Raw genomic sequence first — 22,620 nt, 5'->3', positions numbered from 1 at the left:
AAATTCTGGGATGATCGTGGCCAAGTATCTGCTATCATATACAGGGGGAGATTATTTTTTCTCTTTGAAAACATTCAATCCTGTAGAACCCAATGTCAAGTCTTCCGTTTTTTTAACAAAGGTTATTTTAAGCATTTTCTTCAAATCATTATATATCATTATCCAAGCTTTTTTTAATAACCTGACATTGCCACCACATATAGTACCCTCTCAAATGGGTCTGAAATGGGTTTTCTCAAAATGATGGGTCTTCTCAATTTTGCAGCCCCCTCGACTCAGCAGGGAAACCACTCACACGCCGTGAAAGAATATGATCAAATTCAAGTATATAAATTGAATTGATCATCATCATCATTGTCCTGGGACGATGAATTTGAACGATTGTGCCTGCCATGAATTCATTCATTTATTATTACATTTGCTGCTCACCTTTCATATCAGGGCTGAGGAGACTTTCATAGAATCATAGAATCATAGAGTTGGAAGAGACCACAAGGGCCATGGAGTCCAACCCCCTGCCAAGCAGGAAACCCCATCAGAGCACTCCTGACATATGGTTGTCAAGCCTCTGCTTAAAGACCTCCAAAGAAGGAGACTCCACCACACTCCTGGGCAGCAAATTCCACTGTCAAACAGCTCTTACTGTCAGGAAGTTCTTCCTAATGTTTAGGTGGAATCTTCTTTCTTGTAGTTTGGATCCATTGCTCCGTGTCCGCTTCTCTGGAGCAGCAGAAAACAACCTTTCTCCCTCCTCTATGTGACATCCTTTTATATATTTGAACATGGCTATCATATCACCCCTTCACCTCCTCTTCTCCAGGCTAAACATGCCCAGCTCCCTTAGCTGTTCCTCATAAGGCATCGTTTCCAGGCCTTTGACCATTTTGGTTGCCTTCCTCTGGACACGTTCCAGTTTGTCAGTGTCCTTCTTGAACTGTGGTGCCCAGAACTGGACACAGTACTACAGGTGAGGTCTGACCAGAGCAGAATACAGTGGCACTATTACTTCCCTTGATCTAGATGCTATACTCCTATTGATGCAGCCCAGAATTGCATTGGCTTTTTTAGCTGCCGCGTCACACAGACTTTCGGGCTCCATGGGTCAAGGTGTTTATGAGGACCCAGCCTTGTGGGCCAATTTTGACCCCTGGGCAGGGCTCGCCTGTCAATCACCTGACGTCTCACGGTCACCTCACGGTGACGTCTGGTGATTGGGTGCTTGGAAGTGTGCTTACTAAAAATATAGTAGGTTATAACCATATATGTAGTGCCTTTTTTCTGGGGGGACACATACCCCTAAACATTTTGTGAATCTAATGGGAGAAGAAACTATTTTTTTAAAAAAATAGTTTCTTCTCCAGCATGGTGACTCGTTTGTTCCGTTGCTACCCCCGATGGCGGCCTTTTGTCCATTTACTGTATTTATTTTTTCCAGTTTGAACTATAAAATGGTGATTTTCTTGAGTCAAAATGAGAGCAGCCCTAAACATTTTTTTAGGGGGGAAAAAGCACTGCATATATGTATTTGGATAATAATAACACTTATATATTGATGTACTGTGGTACCTTGGGTTAAGAACGGCCCTCTTTACGAACTATTCGGGATAAGAACTCTGCAAAACCGGAAGTAGTGTTTCGGTTAGTGAACTTTACCTCGGTCTACAAAAAGAAGCCGAACAGTGGAAGGGCACTGGCGGCGGGAGGCCTCGTTAAGGAAAGCACGCCTCAGTTTAAGAACGGTTTTGGTTTAAGAATGGACTTCTGGAACGGATTAGGTTCATAAACCGAGGTACCACTGTGCTAGACAAACATGTGGAATTGTAGTTATTTGCATATACAGTGGTACCTCGGGTTACATACGCTTCAGGTTACATACGCTTCAGGTTACAGACTCCGCTAACCCAGAAATAGTACCTCAGGTTAAGAACTTTGCTTCAGGATGAGAACAGAAATAGTGCTCTGTCGGCACGGCAGCAGAGGGAGGCCCCATTAGCTAAAGTGGTGCTTCAGGTTAAGAACAGTTTCAGGTTAAGAATGGACCTCCGGAACGAATTAAGTTCTTAACCCGAGGGACCACTGATTAATGATATAATATACCTTTTACTTTTTATTCCATTCTTAATTTATATATTTCATTCGCTTTTTATTTCCGTTTTATTTTGTTCAGTTGAAATATTCTGTAACAACAACAAATATATCAAAAAGGGGATGGCACTGGGAAGTCAAGGACTCGCTTCCATTAACCTCCATCTCTGGGGGCCTGCCCTTGTGGCCCTGCCAGTCGGGCTGCCCCTAGATTTGGGGCCTGGGATGCTCCTGACCTGGCAATGCTAGCAACCAGGTAAACAGAGAGGGGCACTGAATCCCCCAAACTCCCGCCCCCTCCAATTGCTCTGGAAGGAGTTTGTGGAGCTGGGCTTCAGCTTGGGGACAGATCACCTCCTTTGCCTGCAAAAGGTCGCAGGTTCGATCCCCGACGTCTCCAGATAGGGCTGGAAAAAGGCTCTGGACATAGTCCTGAGCCCTTGTCTAATTTCCATCGGTGAAACCCCCCCTTTCTCTCTGCCTATCTTCGCATCTGCTTCGCTCCACCCCCCTGCCTTCCAGTCCTGCCATCGCCCTCATCCCTCCCTGCTGAGATGCACCTGGCGCGATGGGAGGTCGCCACCCACGATGGAGAGATGTGTGGTCCATTTCCAGGCGCAGCTTGGCTTTCACCTTTGTACGCGGGGAGGATGGAGGAGAAGGCCTGTGTGTGGACGTACAAATATATATAAATGATTGCCTGTGCTGCAGGAGGTTACCTGTGTGAGTCGAGGCAGCGAGAGTGGGTGGGAAGACTTGGATTGAGCCCTGTCGCTTGGAGGCACCTGGGCGTAGCTCAGCCAAAAGGGAGACGAGCCGGTTCCTGGAGCAGATGTTTTCCTCGCCTTCGCACCACACTTATAAGCCAGGCTCCCGGGTTCTTCCCGAAGCTTTTTCCGGCTTCTCTTCGCCCCGATCTCCCGAGGGTCCAAACGTGGGCAAGATGGAACAAGTGGGGATCTTCTCCTCCAAGCCGGCCGAACCAGTTATCTACAAAGTCAAAGTGACGACCGGGCAAGGTCTCCTAACTGGGACCTTTGACTCCATTTCCATCACTTTGGTGGGGACCAACGGAGAGAGCGCCAAGCAGCTTCTGAACCGGGTCGGAACCAGTTGTGCCAAGGGATCGGTAAGCTCTGGGGTTTAGCGGTTCGGGGAGAGGGTGGTCCGCCAACTCTCCATAACAAATAGCATCTCCTTTTGCAAACGTCTTTTGGATGACCTTAAGGGAGCTTTAATCTCTAAGCAGCTATGATTAAACAAACGACAATAAAACAAATTGCTTCTAAGTTTTTAATTCGCGCGCGATTGACGATAAGCCACAAATGACAGCTCCGGGACCCAAACGAATTTGCAAGAGAGCTCAAATTAATACCCGGGTATCCTTTTGAGTCCGACGTTTAGCTTTCGAATCCTAATCAGAAAACTCGACCAAAGAACTCTCTCGTTTCGCTGTACACGTAGCAGCCGGAAAGGTTTGAGCTGAACGCCGGGTTTTGGGGGTGAAAAACGGGGGGACGATCTCTGGGTAGCTGCTTAATTTTGCGTTTCATATGCAAGGAGTCTGCCAAAAAATGTTGAAGGCCTTTAAATCTAAATTGATCCAGCCTCGCTTGTGGTTGCTGGGACTCGGAGAGGTGGCCTTCAGACATGGGGACCTAGGAGGCTGAATTATACTGAGCCAGAACCGTGGTCCATTTAGGTCAATATTGTTTACACTGGCTGGTAGAAGCTCTCTAAGATTTCAGATGGGACCTCTCCCAGTCTTACCTGGAGAGGCTAGGGATGAAATCAGGGACTTTCTGCATGCTTTCTCCTCCTCCGATATTTTCACACGAATCAGTAGGAACCTATTGCACCCTCTTGCGCTAGTGTGAATGTTGTTAAGCAGAAGAGAGAGAGAGATTTATATTCTCTCCAATATATATGTATATTCTCTCCAATAAGGGACGTGGGTGGCACTATTGGTTAAACCACAGAGCCTAGGACTTGCCGATCAGAAGGTCGGCGGTTCAAATCCCTGCGACGGGGTGAGCTCCCGTTGCTCGGTCCCTGCTCCTGCCAACCTAGCAGTTCGAAAGCACCTCAAAGTGCAAGTAGATAAATAGGTACCACTCCGGCGGGAAGGTAAACGGCATTTCCGTGCGCTGCTCTGGTTCGCCAGAAGCGGCTCAGTCATGCTGGCCACATGACCCGGAAGCTGTACACCGGCTCCTCGGCCAGTAAAGCGAGATGAGCGCCGCAACCCCAGAGTCGGCCACGACTGGACGTAATGGTCAGGGGTCCCTTTACCTTTACCTATTCTCTCCAATATAGATAAATAAAACCTATCAAAGTCAATGGGCCTAAATTAAGCACAAGGACCATGAATTCCAGTGGGGTCTACCCTGCCTGGAACTGATACAGTCCAGGAACTGCAAACTTGCCATACCACAAATAACTTATATTATTGGTTGCATTTAAAATTGTAGAGTTGGAAGGGACCGTGAGGGTCATCTAGTCCAATGCAGGAATCTTTTCCCCCACGTGGGACTCGAACCCAGAACCCTGAGCTTAAGAATCTCATGCTCTGCTCACTGAGCTATCTGGGAGGCTGTATCCCACCTTTATCTCTGAGGAGCTCAGTTGTGGCCTTAGTTGTGAAATGCAACTAGCCATGGGCGATATCATCTGCTCAACTGGATTGTATGCTCAGACAGGGCACAGGACAAGGGTCTGCTAAGAGGGCGTGAGAGCAAGGTTGAGCTGCATTGACAAAGGGTAAGTCTAACTCTGCCGCCCGCGGCAGTTTGCCTCTGAATATCCCTCGCTGGGAATCGCAAGCCAGAAGAGCAGACTGCTCTTGAACCTCAGGTCCTGCTTGGGGGCTTCGGAGAAGAGGCACCATCTGGTTGGCCACTGTGAGAACAGGATGTGGGACCTGAATGTAAGGAGCTGGCCCAATGTTGCAGAAATGAACTCAGTAACTCACTGAAGTCTAGAAACTTGGTTAGTCTGCATATTGGCAGGTGCGTCACTCGATTACTTCTCGCTCCCTGGCGATTTGATGACTGTAAGAAGTGACTCAAAGGCACATGGCAAGTTGCCTTAGATCACACCAAGCTACTGACTCCTCAGACTGGTGGCGGCTGTCCGGATCGTGGCCCGAGAGAGAGATCTTCCACAGGACCTGTTGCTTGATGCTAGAGGTGGTAGTGGTGGGCAGGGGGCCTTCCAGATGCAAATCACACGCTCTCTGCGATTGAGTGCTGTGTCCTACCCTTCCATAGCTCAGTCAGTAGAGGAAGCCTTGCTTAACTGTTGTTGTTGTTTAGTCGTTTAGTCATGTCCGACTCTTCGTGACCCCCTGGACCAGAGCACGCCAGGCCCTCCTGTCTTCCACTGCCTCCCGCTGTTTGGTCAAACTCATGCTGGTAGCTTCGAGAACACTGTCCCACCATCTCGTCCTCCGTCATCCCCTTCTCCTTGTGCCCTCCATCTTTCCCAACATCAGGGTCTTTTCCAGGGAGTCTTCTCTTCTCATGAGGTGGCCAAAGTCTTGGAGTCTCAGCTTCAGGATCTGTCCTTCTAGTGAGCACTCAGGGCTGATTTCCTTCAGAATGGAGAGGTTTGATCTTCTTGCAATCCATGGGACTCTCAAGAGTCTCCTCCAGCACCATAATTCAAAAGCATCCATTCATCGGCGATCAGCCTTCTTTATGGTCCAGCTCTCACTTCCATACATCACTACGGGGCTTTTACTATACGGACCTTTGTTGGCATAGTTAAAGCTATGGTTTTCCCAGTAGTGATGTATGGAAGGGAGAGCTGGACCATAAACTACAGGGCCCAGAATCCTTTGAGAGAAAGAATGGGCTTCGAATGGGCTTTAAAGGCATAGCACGCATGCAACCCAACACTCCCGTGTTTATTGACTTCCGATTTTAAGCTGTTCCACAGGCATTTGGCTATGTCTAGTTTAAAATTATATTATTAAAAATCACCTCTCCACTCCTGGCAATTGGTAGGTAACATAAGAAACTGGGATTATTGTTTTGTTCTGTTTCAGCTGTTTATTTTGTGCTTTTTGTCTTCTGAACTCCCCTGAGATCTTTGAATGAAGAACAGTATATGAATTTTAACAACAACAGAGTCCATCTGGATCAGGCCCATCTAGTCTAGCATCCTGGCAGACATCGATTACTGTCTCTTCCATGGGTTTGTCTAATCCTCTTATAACCCTTCCATAATAATGGCCATCAGAAATAATTGTAGGGTAATAATAGGTTGTATCAAATGTTAGTCCTACCGAGAGTATGAGATGGAAATCAATGGACATGACTAACCGGGGCCACTTAGTTTCATCGGATCTACTCTGAGTAGGAGGGACGCGGGTGGCGCTGTGGGTTAAACCACAGAGCCTAGGACTTGCCGATCAGGAGGTCGGCAGTTCGAATCCCCGCGATGGAGTGAGCTCCCATTGCTCGGTCCCTGCTCCTGCGAAACTAGCAGTTCAAAAGCACGTCAAAGTGCAAGTAGATAAATAGGTACCGCTCCGGCGGGAAGGTAAATGGCGTTTCCGTGCGCTGCTCTGGTTCGCCAGAAGCGGCTTAGTCCTGCTGGCCACATGACCCGGAAGCTGTATGCCGGCTCCCTCGGCCAGGAAAGCGAGATGAGCGCCACAACCCCAGAGTCGGCCACGAGTGGACCTAATGGTCAGGGGTCCCTTTACCTTTACTCCGAGTAGGACTTAGTTGGATACAGCCCAATCTCAGAGTATTTACTGATGATGGCTCTTCAGAAATCCTTCTGGTAGTTGGATATGTTTTTTGGAAGTCTAACCTGATTGGCCTTTGTTTCCAATGGGATGGGTGAAGGAAAAAGGAGAGGTGTTGGAGAGCTCTGGAAACAGAACTGAAGTTCACATTTGAAACTCACAGAAAATATATATATATATATATAAAATTTTTATTAATTTTAACATATAAATTATAATACATACCACAAAACTTCACCACTTATACAATCTTGATGCAAAATTGATGTATCACAGTATTTTAATATTCTTTTGGAAGCCGCCCAGAGTGGCTGGGGAAACCCAGCCAGATGGGCGGGGTATAAATAATAAATTATTATTATTATAGTCTTTTTTGGACTTCCATCGGCACCTCTGATGATCCACCGTTTTAACCACTTCTTATGCATTTCTTAAATTCATATTGCCTTTAATTATCTTAACTAACCATCCTCCCCTTTATCCATTTTTGCAATAGTTCCAATAATTCACCTCACAAAACTTCTTGCAAACCTACAAACGTAGTCTGATCATCACAATTACTTTTCAAATAGTCTGTATATTTACACCAGTCTTCTGTGAATTTCTGGTCCCGCCGATTTCGAATCCTTCCTGTTAGTTTATCTAATTCTGCATAGTCCACTAATTTCATCCTCCATTCTTCTTTCGTCGGTAATTCTTCTTGCTTCCATTTTTGTGCCAATAATATTCTTGCTGCTGTTGTTGCATATAAAAACAGCTTACATTCTTTTCTATTTATATCACTTCCTTCAATGCCCAGTAAAAATGCTTCTGGTTTCTTTATAAATGTGTATTTCAACATTTTTTCATCTCATTATATATCATTTCCCAGAAGCTTTTCACTTTTTTACATTCCCACCACATATGATAAAATGTTCCTTCTTTTTCTTTACATTTCCAACATTTATTACTAACTTTATACATTTTAGCTAATTTAATGGCTGTAATATACCATCTATACCAGTGTTTCCCAACCTTTTTTGGGCAAAGGCACACTTGTTTCATGAAAAAAATCTCGAGGCACACCACCATTAGAAAATGTTTAAAAAATTAACTCTGTGCCTATATTGACTATATATAAAGTAACTCTCTTTAATAGGAATCAAATAAACACAAAGAAAGTATTTTATAATTACTTTATTATGAAATAGTAAATAAACAGCACAGCTCGCACAAATGTACACGGAACACCCTTTTCGAATTAAAACACACAGTCTCACGAGAGCAAGGAGCAGCGATTTTATATTTTACGAAAAGAAGTCGCTAGTCCTCATGGTGACAGGGTGGAAAATATTTAAAAGCAGAACCACCTTGAGGAAGGTGGAGCCATATCACATCCCGGCAGGAGGCCTAAATTGGTGGAACGCTCAGGCCCCGCCTATTCTAAGAGGACTATTAATTTGGAGAGCTGCTATCTTCCAAACTGTGAGACGACGAGGCAAAAGGGGAGCCCTGAATGGAACTTTGCGTTTTTGTCTCAACGCCGGTCTCATGCTGCCGCTTCCCATGCTCTCAAGGACCCGGGAGGAGGAAGGCGTGAAGGGAATCCCGAAGGCGCGAAAACCTCGCACATGCGCAGGCCTTCCGCCTGCGACAGCCCAGTAGGCCGGCCGAAGCGAGCGGCGATGGGATGTGGGAGGGAGCTCGCTCGCCGCCCCGCGTGTGCTCGCCGCCCGCCTCGCCCGCCTCCCTCCCACGGCACACCAGGCAACGTCTCGCGGCACACTAGTGTGCTGCGGAACACCGGTTGGGAAACACTGATCTATACATCATTTTCATCACATTTTCTTTTAAGGCAGAAACTCGCAGAATCTTAGGCATTGTAGAGTTGGACAACTGCAATGCGGGAATTGCAGCTACAGAATCGCCGTGATTCTCATGTTTGCATTCTGGACAACTCAAAACCAAAATGCTCAACTCAAAACCGAAAGGGGGATCCTGTCAACTGCCTTTGTACATTCCTGTCCATTTCCTTCACGAAAAGAGAAGGGGAAATGGCTGCATTCTTCAAGGGCATGCTGAAGGCATTGCAAAGGTTTCCTGTCTGTCTCAATGCAGGCGCTAATTGACTCAGCGTCGCTGGTTGGGTTATCCGCCAATTACTGTTTTGGGGAAATGCTGAGTTTAATTTGGCACGCATTCTAAGCCCTTAATTGAATTGTCACAGCCTGTCCTCCTTGCAGCCGGTCTTTGACACCCGCTTCCATTCTCCTTTTTCCCCTTCCTTACGCCCACGTGCACGAAGATTCACATATCTGATTACTCTCATCTTTCAGCTGACGCAACATTGCACTTTGGGTTGCTGCTGTTGCAAAGTTCAGCTACGGAAATCTGAAAGAGGCTCCCAGGGAATACACGAATCACACCGCTTGTTTTAAACTGTCTATGCATGGGTGCGTGACGGGGAAGAGAGATGCAAATACCGTATTTTTTGCTCTATAAGACTCAATTTTCCCTCCTAAAAAGTAAGGGGAAATGTGTGTGCGTCTGATGGAGCGAATGCAGGCTGCGCAGCTATCCCAGAAGCCAGAACAGCAAGAGGGATTTGCTGCTTTCGCTGCACAGTGATCCCTCTTGCTGTTCTGGCTTCTGGGATTCAGAATATTTTTTTTCTTGTTTTCCTCCTCCAAAAACTAGATGCATCTTGTGGTCTGGTGAGTCTTATAGAGCGAAAAATACGGTAATTAGAAGTTTTTTAACTGAGCTTGGCATGGAGCAAGCAGAAAGAGAGAGAAGAGTTTTTCTGCCTTTCTCGTAACATCAACGAAGCTGAATGTTAGGAGATTCAGGTCTGAATCTTCTTTCAGTGCATGTTTTAACTATGGAATTTGGACTGCTTGAAAAGAGAGTTAGATAAATCCACAAAGGGCAAGTCCAGTGCTGTATTTAGGTATAAGCTAAACAAACTATAGCTTAGGGGCCCACACTCTTGGGCCCCCCAAAAAAATTTAAAGGGAAAAGATAACTGGATGCACATTTCCAAAATATAAGATACAAAGCAAATAAAAAAAACCTGCATATAGCAACAGTGTTTTGTGTTGTGTAGACTTCTAAGATGTACGTCATGGGCCCCACCTGCTAGCCTGCTCCCTAAAATATCACCGGTTTGCTCCTTTCTGTATATAGAATGCCTACATTCTGCATGCACAAATGGCTTTAGATACCTATGAGGTCCATAAATGACCATATAGGTAAAAGTAAAGGGACCCCTGACCATTAGGTCCAGTCGTGACCGACTCTGGGGTTGCAGCACTCATCTCGCTTTATTGGCCAAGTGAGCCGGCGTACAGCTTCTGGGTCATGTGGCCAGCAGGACTAAGCTGCTTCTAGCGAAACCAGAGCAGCGCACGGAAACACCGTTTACCTTCCCACTGGAGTGGTACCTATTTATCTACTTGCACTTTGACGTGCTTTTGAACTGCTAGGTTGGCAGGAGCAGGGACTGAGCAATGGGAGCTCACCCTGTCGCGGGGATTCGAACTGCCGACCTTCTGATCGGCAAGTCCTAGGCTCCGTGGTTTAACCCACAGCACCACCGGCGTCCCAAAGGACCATATAGCATATATTCAACACAAAAACCAGGGAAAATTTGTTGTTGACAAAGGACAGCTGGACATATAAAGGGCCCCATTACCTTCAGTAGCTTAGGGCCTCGTCAAACCTAAATCCAGCCCTGGGTAAGTCTATGAATGGCTCTTAGCCATGATGGCTGCTCTTGCGTTTGAATCCTGCTAGCTGGTTTCCCATAATGGGCATCTGGTTGGCCACTGGGAGAACAAGACGCTGGACTAGGTGGGTGCCATTTCCCTGATCCAGCAGCAGGCTCATCTTATAGAATCGCAGGCCTGTAGAGTCGGAGGGGTCCCCATGTGTCATCTAGTCTGACCCCACCCACAAAGCAGGAATCGCAACAAAAAACCCACCTGATTTTATGCTTTGTCTTGCTGCAGCATTACAGATCTGGAGATAGGTGCCCCAGCGTCAACAACAACGCGAGAGAGTCTGGTTTATTTATGGGCGCATGGACTTTTTTATTTGAAAACTTTATTACGTTTTACGGATTATGGGGGGAGGCGGAAATAGCATTTCTTCTGCTTCTGCTACGGCGGACATCACGAGCTTTCTGGTACAGACCAGAGCTAATTTGACAGCCCTTGGACTGGTGATCTGAGGCCACCAATTTTCTCTGAGTCAGTGTTGCTTCCCTGCCTGTCACATTGATGGGAACTGGCTTGGCGAGGGTGCAATCAGGGCACACATCTTAATGCGTTACGGACTAAATCACATGAATACCTGGAGATCTTTGATCTCTTCCCCTGCCATGCAAAGAGCTTGATGTACACGAGATAGCCAAGGCGTGTTGAGCAAAGTCAGGTCTCGTGGCCGAGCAGTAAATCTGTGTGTGTGTGTGTGGCCGCTGTGGGCGGAATGAATGAACTCCGGTGGTACCACGGAATGCTCACCAACATTCCAGCTGCCATCGCAGAATGTTAATGGAGCACGATTGCCACGAAGGAAGTGGATATAATTTCGAGAAGTATGTCACAGAAGCGTGGGAAGGGCTGTGTGCTGTAAACAGGTCAGGGAAGTTTGGGTGTTGAGGGACTGCGAACCAGGAAGATATTTCAGCAGGATTCTGTAGTGGAATATTCATTCCACATCTACATTTGCTTGCATGTCTCTTCGGCAGGGGTAGGCAAACTAAGGCCCAGGGGCCGGATGCGGCCCAATTGCCTTCTAAATCCGGCCCGCAGACAGTCCAGAAACCAGCATATTTTTGCATGAATAGAATGTGTCCTTTTATTTAAAATGCATCTCTGGGTTATTTGTGGGGCATAGAAATGCATTCATTCCCCCCCAAATATAGCCCAGCCCCCCCACAATGTCTGAGGGACAGTGGAGCGGCCCCCTACTGAAAAAGTTTGCTGACTCCTGCTCTTGGGTATTTCCAAATTTTATCGGGCAAAATACCGTATTTTTTGCTCTATAAGACTCACTTTTTCCCTCCTAAAAAGTAAGGGGAAATGTGTGTGCGTCTTATGGAGCGAATGCAGGCTGCGCAGCTATCCCAGAAGCCAGAACAGCAAGAGGGATCGCTGCTTTCACTGCGCAGCGATCCCTCTTGCTCTTCTGGCTTCTGAGATTCAGAATATTTTTTTCTTGTTTTCCTCCTCCAAAAACTAGGTGCGTCTTGTGGTCTGGTGCGTCTTATAGAGCGAAAAATATGGTATTCCTGCTTTGCAGAGGGTTGGACTAGATGACCCTTGTGGTCCCTTCCAACTCTAGGATTCTGTGATCTCCTGGCAAGGCTGGGAGAGCTCCCTGTTTGAGGTCTTGGAAAACTGCTGCCAGTCCGTGTAGACAGTACTGAGTTAAATGGAATTCTACGATTCCACTTACTGGAGTTTTTTTATATATTGAGCTTCTGCCAAGGAGGCTCCAGGCCTTATGTGTGGATTTTCTTCCCTCCCTCCCCTCCATTTTGCCACCACAACAACCCTGTGAGGTAGGTAGCTCTGCCTGAAATAAATTTAAGGCTCGAGACCACACACACACACAATTTCACAGCAGGAAAGTGGGTGGAAGATGGATCTTTCCAGTCTATGGGTTGGTGGCCCAAGATAATTTTCTGCCTGAGGCACACCAGCAAATGGGGACTTGCGCTACCAAAATCTCCACCTCTGCAGCACACACAAACACACCAAGCCAAGCTGCATTAGAGGCTATCCCAGGCCATAGCTGTCAACTGTCCCTTATTTGGCGGGAAAGTCCCTTATCCCAGCGCCGTATCCCGCTGCTGTCCCTTATTGATGATGTCCCTTAAAGAATGTCCCTTAAATTTCAACGGAAGCAGCTCCTCTCCCTCCCTCCCTTCCTGCCAGCCATGGAGGAGGGAGGCTCCAACTGTGTTGCTTGGCTGCGTTTCTCACCCAGTAAGGAGTCTTAAGAACGACTGGGGGGTGGAGATTGCATGCCTTGTGCCGATCAAAATGGCCGCGTTGCCTGGGGACTCGCCTTTGCTCAGCGCTTCCCAGCGGAGAGGCGACAGTGGTTTTCCTTGCGGCATCCCCTTTGCTGGGTTGCTGCGCTGTGGGAACCACCGCTCGAGGCTTCGTTTGGCTGCTGGCTGGGCTTTCTGCCTCTGGCTCGGAGGGGCTCAGAAGTTGAACATACCTGTGCTCTGAAAATCCCTTATTTTGGCTGCTGAACCCTTATTTTCGAGGCTGCTGGTCCCTTATTTTCAAATCTGTAAGTTGACAGCTTTGTCCCAGGCCAACCAACTTATAATGACAACTGAGGCCAAAAATCCCAAAAAGCACCTCTGCAAAATCACAACAACACAACTTGAATATCTAAAGAATTTGGTGCGCACTATTGCCTGCCTGATTCAGCTGCCTCAATCTACCTAATGGCAGGAGTGGCTGTCCCCAGCCTTAATTCGGTAATCTGCATACTACTCTTAACTGGTTCACAATAATTGCTTTAAGGCGGGAGCAGAGAACTGAGGTGAACTTGGATTAGGCTGTGTAACCGTTTGTTCACTGGTTGGCACCCGTCTGCCTCGGGAGACAATGGAAGATCATAAATTGGTTTTACAGATATCAAATTAAAACAATAGTATACTCAAATTTTTGAGATTCCCCTGAGTCTCCCGGCTTTCCTCCATCCCCTCCACGGACCCTACTGTCATCGTTTTCAACGGCGTATTATTTCATCCTCTATATTTTAAATCTGTCTGTATTGTCGTTACATTATAAAACCTAAAGGTTAAGGACCCCTGGACGGTTAAGTCCAGTCAACGGCGACTATGGGGTTGCGGCGCTCATCTTGCTTTCAGGCCGAGGGAGCCAGTGTTTGTCCGCAGACAGCTTTCCGGGTCATGTGGCCAGCAGGACTAAACTGCTTTTAGCGCAACGGGACACAGTGACGGAAACCAGAGCGCATGGGAATGCTGTTTACCTTCCCGCCGCAGCGGTACCTATTTATCTACTTGCAGTGGTGTGCTCTTGAACTGCTAGGTTGGCAGGAGCTGGGACCGAGCAACGGGAGCTCACCCTGTCACAGGGATTCGAACCACCAATCTTCCGATCAGCAAGCCCAAGAGGCTCAGTGGTTTAGACCACAGCGCCACCCGCATCCCTGCAAGTGTTATTCAAAACCTGCAATTGTTTTCATTTTTTTGCAGTGGTCTCTCAAATACATTGTACATCTTTCCCATTCTTTTTTGAAACTTTTGTCCTCTTGGTTTCTGAGCTTTCCAGTCTTTTTGCCATTTTGGCATATTCCAGCAATTTGATTTGCCCTTCCTCTCCTATATATAGACTTCGTCTTCTTTCTATCTTTGGGCTAAAAGCATCCATGCCGTCATCGTTGCATGCATGAAAAGTCTTTTCTGCTCTTTGGGATCTTTATACCTAGAATCCCTTTTAAAAAAGCTTCAGGTTTAATTATAAAAGCTATTTTAAACATTTTTCCCCCATTTCATTATACATCGTTTCCCAGAAGGCTTTTATTACATGTCCACCACATATGATGAAAGTTGCCTTCTTGTTCTTTACATTTCCAACAAATATTTGTACTTGTCCTATGCATTTTTGCTGATTTAGTAGATGTCAGATACCATCTATACAACATTTTCATATAGTTTTCTTTCAAGGTATAACACGCCGAAAAAATTAAATGCGTTTTCCATAACTTTCCCCAAGCGGTTAATTGAATATTATGTCCCAAATCTCTCGCGCAATGTATCATTACTGATTTAACCTGTTCATCCTTTGTGTGCCATTCTAAAATTAATGTATACATTTTCAACAGAAATTTTACATTATTTTCTAACATCTTTTTCTAATCTTGAGGCTTCACAACTGAATCCTTTCTTTGTATCTGTCTTAAAAGTCTCATTTAATTGGTGATACAATTAATAAATGCCTTATCTCTCCAAAATCCTTCAGTTTCACCTGATGTTTTAATTCAATTAACAGCTCTATATAAGTCACCCATTCATTTCTCATATTTACTTTTTTCGGAGATATTGCTTCAATTGGGGGAAGCCACCATGGTGTTTTCTGTTCTAGTAAAGGAAATTGATTTCCTTACTAGATTATTCTGAAAACCTTTATGTGCTTTTGCTTTTTTATACCATAAATATGCATGCCATCCAAATCTATTATCATGTCCTTCCAAATCTAAAACATCTACATTTTCCAATAATATCCATTCCTGGAGCCAGCGGAGACAAGATGCCTCATAATATAGTTTTAAATCTGGCAAGGCGAAGCCCCCTCTTTCCTTAACACCTGTTAGCAATTTATATTTTATTCTTGGTTTCTTCCCCTGCCAGATAAATCTTGTAATATCTTTTTGCCATTCTTGGAAGCGTCCAGCTCCACTAACCACAGGTATTGATGAGAATAAAAACAGCATTCTTGGCAATACATTCATTTTTATAACTGATATTCTTCCCCATAATGATAGGTTCATCCTTCCCCAAATCTCTACATTTCTCTTTATCTCTATGTAGTTATCTTTAAAAATATTAATATTCTTAGCTGTCAACCAAACACCTAAATATTTGACTTTTTTTCTCTATACATAAGCCCGTAGTTTGTTGTAAGTCCTTTTTATATTGTTCTGTCACGTTTTTCACCAAAACTTTAGTTTTGTTTTCATATAGCTTAAAAGCAGCTACCTGGCCAAATCCCTGGACCTTCTCCAAAACCTTTGGTATACTACTCTTGAGATGTTCCACCGTAATCACAAGGTCAAGATAAATTTAATGCACATGGTAAAGGTACCCCTGCCCGTACGGGCCAGTCTTGACAGACTCTGGGGTTGTGCGCCCATCTCACTCAAGAGGCCAGGGGCCAGCGCTGTCCGGAGACACTTCCGGGTCACATGGCCAGTGTGACATCGCTGCTCTGGTGAGCCAGAGCTGCACACAGAAACGCCGTCTACCTTCCCGCTGGTAAGCGGTCCCTATTTATCTACTTGCACCTGGAGGTGCTTTCAAACTGCTAGGTTGGCAGGCGCTGGGACCGAGCAGCGGGAGCACACCCCGCCGCAGGGATTCGAACTGCCGACCTTTCGATCGGCAAGTCCTAGGCACTGAGGCTTTTACCCACAGCGCCACCTGCACATGACTCCCCGGCAAAGAATCCTGGGAAACGTAGTTTATTAATTGCTGGGAACTGTACCTCTGCGTGCGAAATTCCTTTTTTGTGGGCTGGGCTGTGTGGGATGCGCTTTAAGTGACTGATTATTTATTATTATTACTTATTCAATTTATACACCGCCCTATACCCAGAGGTCTCAGGGCGGTTCACAAACAAGACCACAACATATAAAATCAAATCAAAAACAATAACTCATTTTTTAAAAAAAAAACCCCAAAAGAGTCACATTCTAAAAGGGATGTCAATAAGATCAACCAAAGGCCTGGTTAAAAAGCATTCCACAGAGCATTCCACAGACGGGGAGCCACTGCAGAGAAGGCCCCGTTCTCATGTTGCCACCCTCCGGACCTCTAGAGGAGGCACAGGAAGGAGGGTCTTGGAAGATGATCTCAGGGTGCGGGTAGGTTCATATGGGAAGAGGCGGTCCTTGAGGCATTGTGGTCCTGATCTGTTTATGTGTACAATTGATCTGGATCGTAAGGTAGGTAAAGGTAAAGGACTCCTGGACGGTTAAGTCCAGCCAAAGGCAACTATGGGGTTGCGGCGCTCATCTCGCTTTCAGGCCGAGGGAACCGGTGTTTGTCCGCAAACAGCTTTCCGGGTCATGTGGCCAGCAGGACTAAACCGCTTCTGGAGCAACGGGACACCGTGGCAGAAACCAGAGTGCACAGAAACACTGTTTACCTTCCTGCCGCAGTGGTACCTATTTATCTACTTGCACTGGTGTGCTTTCGAACTGCTAGGTTGGCAGGAGCTGGGACGGAGCAACGGGAGCTAACCCCGTCGCAGGGATTCAAACCGCCGACCTTCCAATCGGCAAGCCCAAGAGGCTCAGTGGTTTAGACCGCAGCGCCACCCACGTCTGGATTGTAATCAACCTCAGGAAGGCCCATTTTGTCACACACACCCTCAAACCACACTGCCTCGCAACAGGAAGAAATTAAAGAGGTGAATTGATCCATTCTGGGAATGCAGGGCCTGTTGGATTCCAGCCTAATTGGCAGAAGAACCCTGTTAAAAAACAATAGTGGCGCCTCTCATTGTTCAGTTGCCTTTATCGATCCACCCTGTCACCTGCTTCCGTGATGGGCAGCCAGAAGCCAGCACACTGGAGTTTCTCTCTCTCGCATGTGCTTCGACCCACGTGCCATTCCAGTGGCAAGTACAGTCTGGCCTGGAATCTGAAGGAACGTGACGGGAAGGCGTCGCTTTCCGGCTACTGTCAAGCGAAAGCTAATCCTCAGCAGCAACTCCAAGTTGACTCACGGCCGCGCGGCAAGGCCTGTCCTGGACTAGGATTGCGAAGGACGCCGGTGCTGGGTTAGCCAATGGGCCAGACTCAAGGCAGGAGCAAAACAGCTCCCACTGCCCCCAAAAGTGCGTTGTTGTTGTCAAAGCAGTCAAAATCAGGGCTTTGTTAGGCTTCCTTATCTACTCCCCCATTTTTCTGCTCTCCTGGAAAAGACCTGATGTTGGGAAAGATGGAGGGCCCAAGGAGAAGGGGACGACGGAGGACGAGATGGTGGGACAGTGTTCTCGAAGCTACCAGCATGAGTTTGACCAAACTGCGGGAGGCAGTGGAAGACAGGAGTGCCTGGCGTGCTCTGGTCCAGGGGGTCACGAAGAGGCGGACATGACTAAACGGCTAAACAACATCAACAAAGGCACACAGGGATCTGTTTTATATTGTTAACGGAGGAATCTGAGGGCTCCCTTGGACAAAAAACAAGGACACCAGCCAGGAATGTTGACCCCAAAACTGTTCCAAGGAACATGGAAGCTGGCGGCTGACAGGATTTCCACTGCCCAACAGTGGAAAACAGTACAAAACTTGAACATTTCCGTGTGGTATAAGAACTACTGGTCTCAGGGGAACCTTGAACATTTTTATTGAGTGTGGCAGGACTGTAATCTCTTACGTTTTAGATTTGGACATGCAAGAATTTATCCCTGTGTTGCCTAGAGAAATACGGGTGCCATGATTTAGGATTCGGGTGCCATAACTCTTAGAATCCTAGAATTGTTGGAAGGGACCCCGGGGTCATCTAGTCCAACCCCCGGCGACGCAGGAATCTCAACACAAAACGCCCCCCCCCAATTCAGTTTGAAGCCCTGCTTCGCTTTGCAAATGCTCTAGCAGTTACGATTACATCATTATATGCCCTGCCTGGTATTGCCGACGCTAAGTAGATCTTTTATTACTGTTTATTTGTTTTGGTTATGCAAGACTCCGTTTAAAGAAGGAGTTAAAGAGTGTGTCACCCTAAGCGTTCTGCGTTGTGTGGAAGCAGAGTAAGCAGCGGGGAACCAGCTGCACGTTCCTCGCTTTGGAGAAAACATATACGGAGGTTGCATTTTCATAGCTTTCCACCCAAAATTTTCCAATCTTCAAGGCGTCTTATGCTGTGGGCGTACAAGTTACCGTACTTTTCGCTCTATAACACGCACCCGACCATAACACGCATGTAGTTTTTAGAGGAGGAAAATCCGTAGGCATGCCACCCGTAGGCATTCCCTCCATAACACGCACAGACATTTCCCCTTACTTTTTAGGAGGAAAAAAGTGAGTGTTATGGTGCAAAAAATACGGTATTTAGTTGCAATTCCTGCATTGCAGGAGCTTAGACCCGATGACCCTCCACCCCCATTGTTCTGCCCGGACACTGAGGTCCAGCTCCGAGGGCCTTCTGGCGGTTCCCTCCCTGCGAGAAGTCAGGTTACAGTGAACCAGGGAGAGGGCCTTCTCGGTGGTGGCACCTGTCCTGTGGAACACACCCCCCCCATCAGACGTCAAGGAAATAAACAACTACCTGACTTTTAGAAGACATTTGAAGGCAGCCCTGTTTAGTTTTTAATGTTCGATGTTTTCTCGTGTTTTTAATATTCTGTTGGGATACTATTGTTGTTATTGTTGTTTTATTTATTATTACTATCCTGTTCTCACAGTGGCCAACCAATCTGCAATTGCAATCAGCCTGTTATTTGCAATCGCAGCCTGTCCGTTAGTGCTGCAACTTGGCGTTTGGTGTGAGTTTTGCAATCACATTTTGTGGCAGAATCCATCCCAAGTTTGGACCAGAACTGAAATAATCCTTCCTTCCTTCCTTCCTTCCTTCCTTCCTTCCTTCCTTCCTTCCTTCCTTCCTTCCTTCCTTCCTTCTTCCTCTTCTTCTTCTTCTTCTTCTTCTTCTTCTTCTTCTTCTTCTTCTTCTTCTTCTTCTTCTTCCTCCTCCTCCTCCTCCTCCTCCTCCTCCTCCTCCTCCTCCTCCCTTCCTCCTTTCCTCCTTTCCTCCCTTCCTCCCTCAACAGGTGGAGGAGCACGAAGTCTTTTGTGACCATGACCTGGGACCGATCCTGCTGATCCACCTGCACAAGGACCCTTACTCCTTCTTCCCTGAGAACAGCTGGTACTGCAATTCTGTCGAAGTGACATCTCCGCACGGCGAGGTCTATCGCTTCCCCTGTTACCAGTGGATAGAGGGTTACTGCACCAAGTCCTTCAGAGAAGGAGCAGGTGAGTATTCCTCACTCCGCTGCCCCCCCAAAAAAACATCCTGGCACTTGCTGGAGAGGCAAGCTCCCATCCCATAATGACATCAATGATTCGTCCTGAAACGAGATTTGAAATTCAGAATGAGACTTTGTATGTTTGCTTGCTCGCTTTATTTTTGCAGACAACCCGCCCCCCCAAAAAATCCTCATTTAAATCAGATGCATTTATCTCGTTTTTACCTCCTGCTGAAGACCTCATAGCAGGATGCAGAGCTGTGATTGACAGGGCCAGCTCAGCTGTTTGTTGCCGTCCCATTAGACTCTTCCTGCATTCGTTTATGGCTTTTATTGGGTAGGTGAGGGAATATATTAACTACATTTGATCCCTCTTCAGACCCATGTGCGTGGGTTGAGACAGAGGGAAAATGCGGCCGCAAGCCTTTTTCAAAGGACAGGGCTTTTTGCAGACTCTTTCACAAGAGAAAGCCCTCTCAGCAGGGTCTAAATCTCATTTTAAGCAGTTTAATTAAAAGCATAGAGATAGGCTGATCTCCCCCTTTTCCCCCCCTGTTTATCAAAGAAACAGGCTACAGACTGGAAACTAAGTTTATAAAATGTATAGTTTACTCACAGTCAAGCATTTGTCCTTAGCAGCAACAGCAGTGAAAGACTAACACAGTTAAAATACTTGTATTTACAGCAAAAAGAGCCTCAGGCATGTTTGTGATGCTTTGAGCAGAAGTCCACTATCATGGCTGGTTGGAGAGAGAGAAATACAGACGTACCTCAGAAGTCAAACAGAATCCGTTCTGGAGGTCCGTTTGAGTTCCGAAACATTTGACTTCCAAAGTGCGGCTTCTGATTGGCTGCAGGAAGTTCCTGCAGCCAATTGGAAGCCGCAGAAGCTCCATCGGATGTTCGGCTTCCAAAAGAACGTTTGAAAACTGGAACACTCACTTCCAGTTTCCGATCGTTCGGGAGCCGAAATGTTCGACTCCCAAGGCGTTTGGGAGCCAGGGTACGACTGTACGCCTCTGCTTCTTCCCTCCCAGGAGAGGAGGGGAAATGACATCACACAGAGCCTTCTCTGCCAATTACATTTCTATGGTCTGAGTCGGCAGCAATACAGCTCTATGGTCTTAACCCTTTCACACGCTAACTAGCAAGAACGTACATTGTTAGATTTGACTGCCTATCTCCCACATCCGTAAGGATGTGTAAAAAGTGGAGAAATGTGAAAAATTGGGGAAAGCCAGGGAAAGTGTAAAAACCACTTGACTTTTTTCTTCCTTTTGTGTACAGCCAAAACTCCAGCAGACGACACTCATTATCTCCAGCGGAGGCACCGCCGTGAGGAACTGGTGCTGAGTCATACAAAATATGGGTGAGTAGAGAACAAATGTACAGAGAGACTTACCTACCTACCTAGGACAGCCTACCTAGGACCCTCGTACCTACGGGACCGCCTCTCCCGGTATGCCCCACGGAGAGCCTCAAGGTCCATAAATAGCAACACCCTATTGGCCCGGGCCCTAAGGAAGTTAGATTAGCTTCAACCAGAGCCAGGGCCTTTTCAACACTGGCCCCGGCCTGGTGGAACGCTCTGCCTCATGAGACCAGGGCCCTGCAGGATCTGATTTCTTTCCGCAGGGCCTGTAAGACAGAGTTGTTCCGCCTGGCCTTTGGCTTGGAGCCAGTTTGATCCCCTCCCCCTCTTTCTTTTTCCTTTCTCCTCCTGTGATGAGGCTGCACTTTAATATTTTAATGTTGTATTTTAATCTTGTTTTTAAGTTGTATTCATGCAACTTGTTTTTATTATTGCTTGTTAGCCGCCCTGAGCCCGCCCTTGGCTGGGGAGGGCAGGGTATAAATAAAAATTATTATTATTATTATTATTATTATTATTATTATTATTATTATTATTATTACCTACCTTCATTCCTCAACAGGTGGAGGAGCAGCAATGGTTGTTGCTGTTCTTGTTTTGCAGGAGGTAATCTTCTGCCTTAAGCACTGGCCCTAATATCCGGGTATCTTCATCACATGTGTTAATTTTGCTATCATAGTGTTTGAAATCTAACTACCCAGAAGTGTCCTCACATCAGGCATGGAGAACACGGTCAAACCTGAAGGCCACATTCGCTTCTGGGAAAACTTACGGCAGCCACTTTTTCCTTTCCTTTCTTTCATAAAAATTATACACCTCTTGATTGTAAAAAAAACAAACCAACCTCAAAATGGCATACAAAAAGATAAGGCAATAAAACCAAGATTTACAACCCTACTGTAACACATACAAAAGTTAAAATACTAAAACAGATTAAAGTTATCTGTCGGTAAAGTAAAGGTAAAGGGACCCCTGACCATTAGGTCCAGTCGTAATCGACTCTGGGGTTGCGGCGCTCATCTCACTTTATTGGCTGAGGGAGCCGGTGTACAGCTTCCGGGTCATGTGGCCAGCATGACTAAGCCGCTTCTGGCGACCCAGAGCAGCGCACGGAAACGCCGTTTACCTTCCCGCCGGAGCGGTACCTGTTTATCTACTTGCACTTTGACGTGCTTTTGAACTGCTAGGTTGGCAGGAGCAGGGACCGAGCAACGGGAGCTCACCCCGTTGCAGGGATTCGAACCACTGACTTTCTGATCGGCAAGCCCTAGGCTCTGTGGTTTAACCCACAGCCTTGTCTAAATAAGAACATTTTTAGCAGGCACCGGAAAGAGTAAAGCGAAGGTGCCTGTTTGATCTCATGAGTTCCAAAGTGTAGGTGCTACAACACGAAAGGACCTAGTTCTTACAAATGCAGAAAACAGGTATTGTGTGGCACCTGTAGCGGTGCCAGTTCTGTCAATCGAAGTGGTAAGCCGACCTTGTAGGTACATGTGGTGGGCGGGACCAGAGGCAAAAGTGGGTGTGCCTTTGTAGAGTAGATTTGCTGCCACACACACTCCCACAGCCCTCTTTGTCCTCCTCACGGAACAACGATTCCCAGAGCGGCTTAACGGTCAATCCCTTTTCCCAGGCAACTCTAGGAATTGCAGCTCTGTGATGGGAACAGACAGGGGCATAGCTGTCAA

General features: G+C 46.6%; 1 protein-coding gene across 1 annotated transcript in view; it reads left to right on the top strand.

Moving 5' to 3' along the window:
• The first annotated feature begins 2,784 nt into the window (after window positions 1–2,784).
• LOC309355719 (polyunsaturated fatty acid lipoxygenase ALOX15B-like) overlaps window positions 2,785–22,620 on the top strand; it is a 45,387-nt gene continuing 25,551 nt past the window's right edge. The window contains exons 1-3 of the mRNA XM_081886799.1: window positions 2,785–3,214; window positions 19,363–19,567; window positions 20,848–20,929. Coding sequence (XP_081742925.1) covers window positions 2,918–3,214; window positions 19,363–19,567; window positions 20,848–20,929 — 584 coding nt within the window. The 5' untranslated portion in view covers window positions 2,785–2,917. The remainder of the gene's footprint in view (window positions 3,215–19,362; window positions 19,568–20,847; window positions 20,930–22,620) is intronic.

This window comes from Podarcis melisellensis, assembly GCF_964234715.1.
Source record: "Podarcis melisellensis genome assembly, chromosome: 13".
NCBI classification, from domain to species: Eukaryota; Metazoa; Chordata; class Lepidosauria; order Squamata; family Lacertidae; genus Podarcis; species Podarcis melisellensis.
Note: the sequence above shows the minus strand (reverse complement) of the source record. Positions and strands in the feature narration are given on the sequence as shown.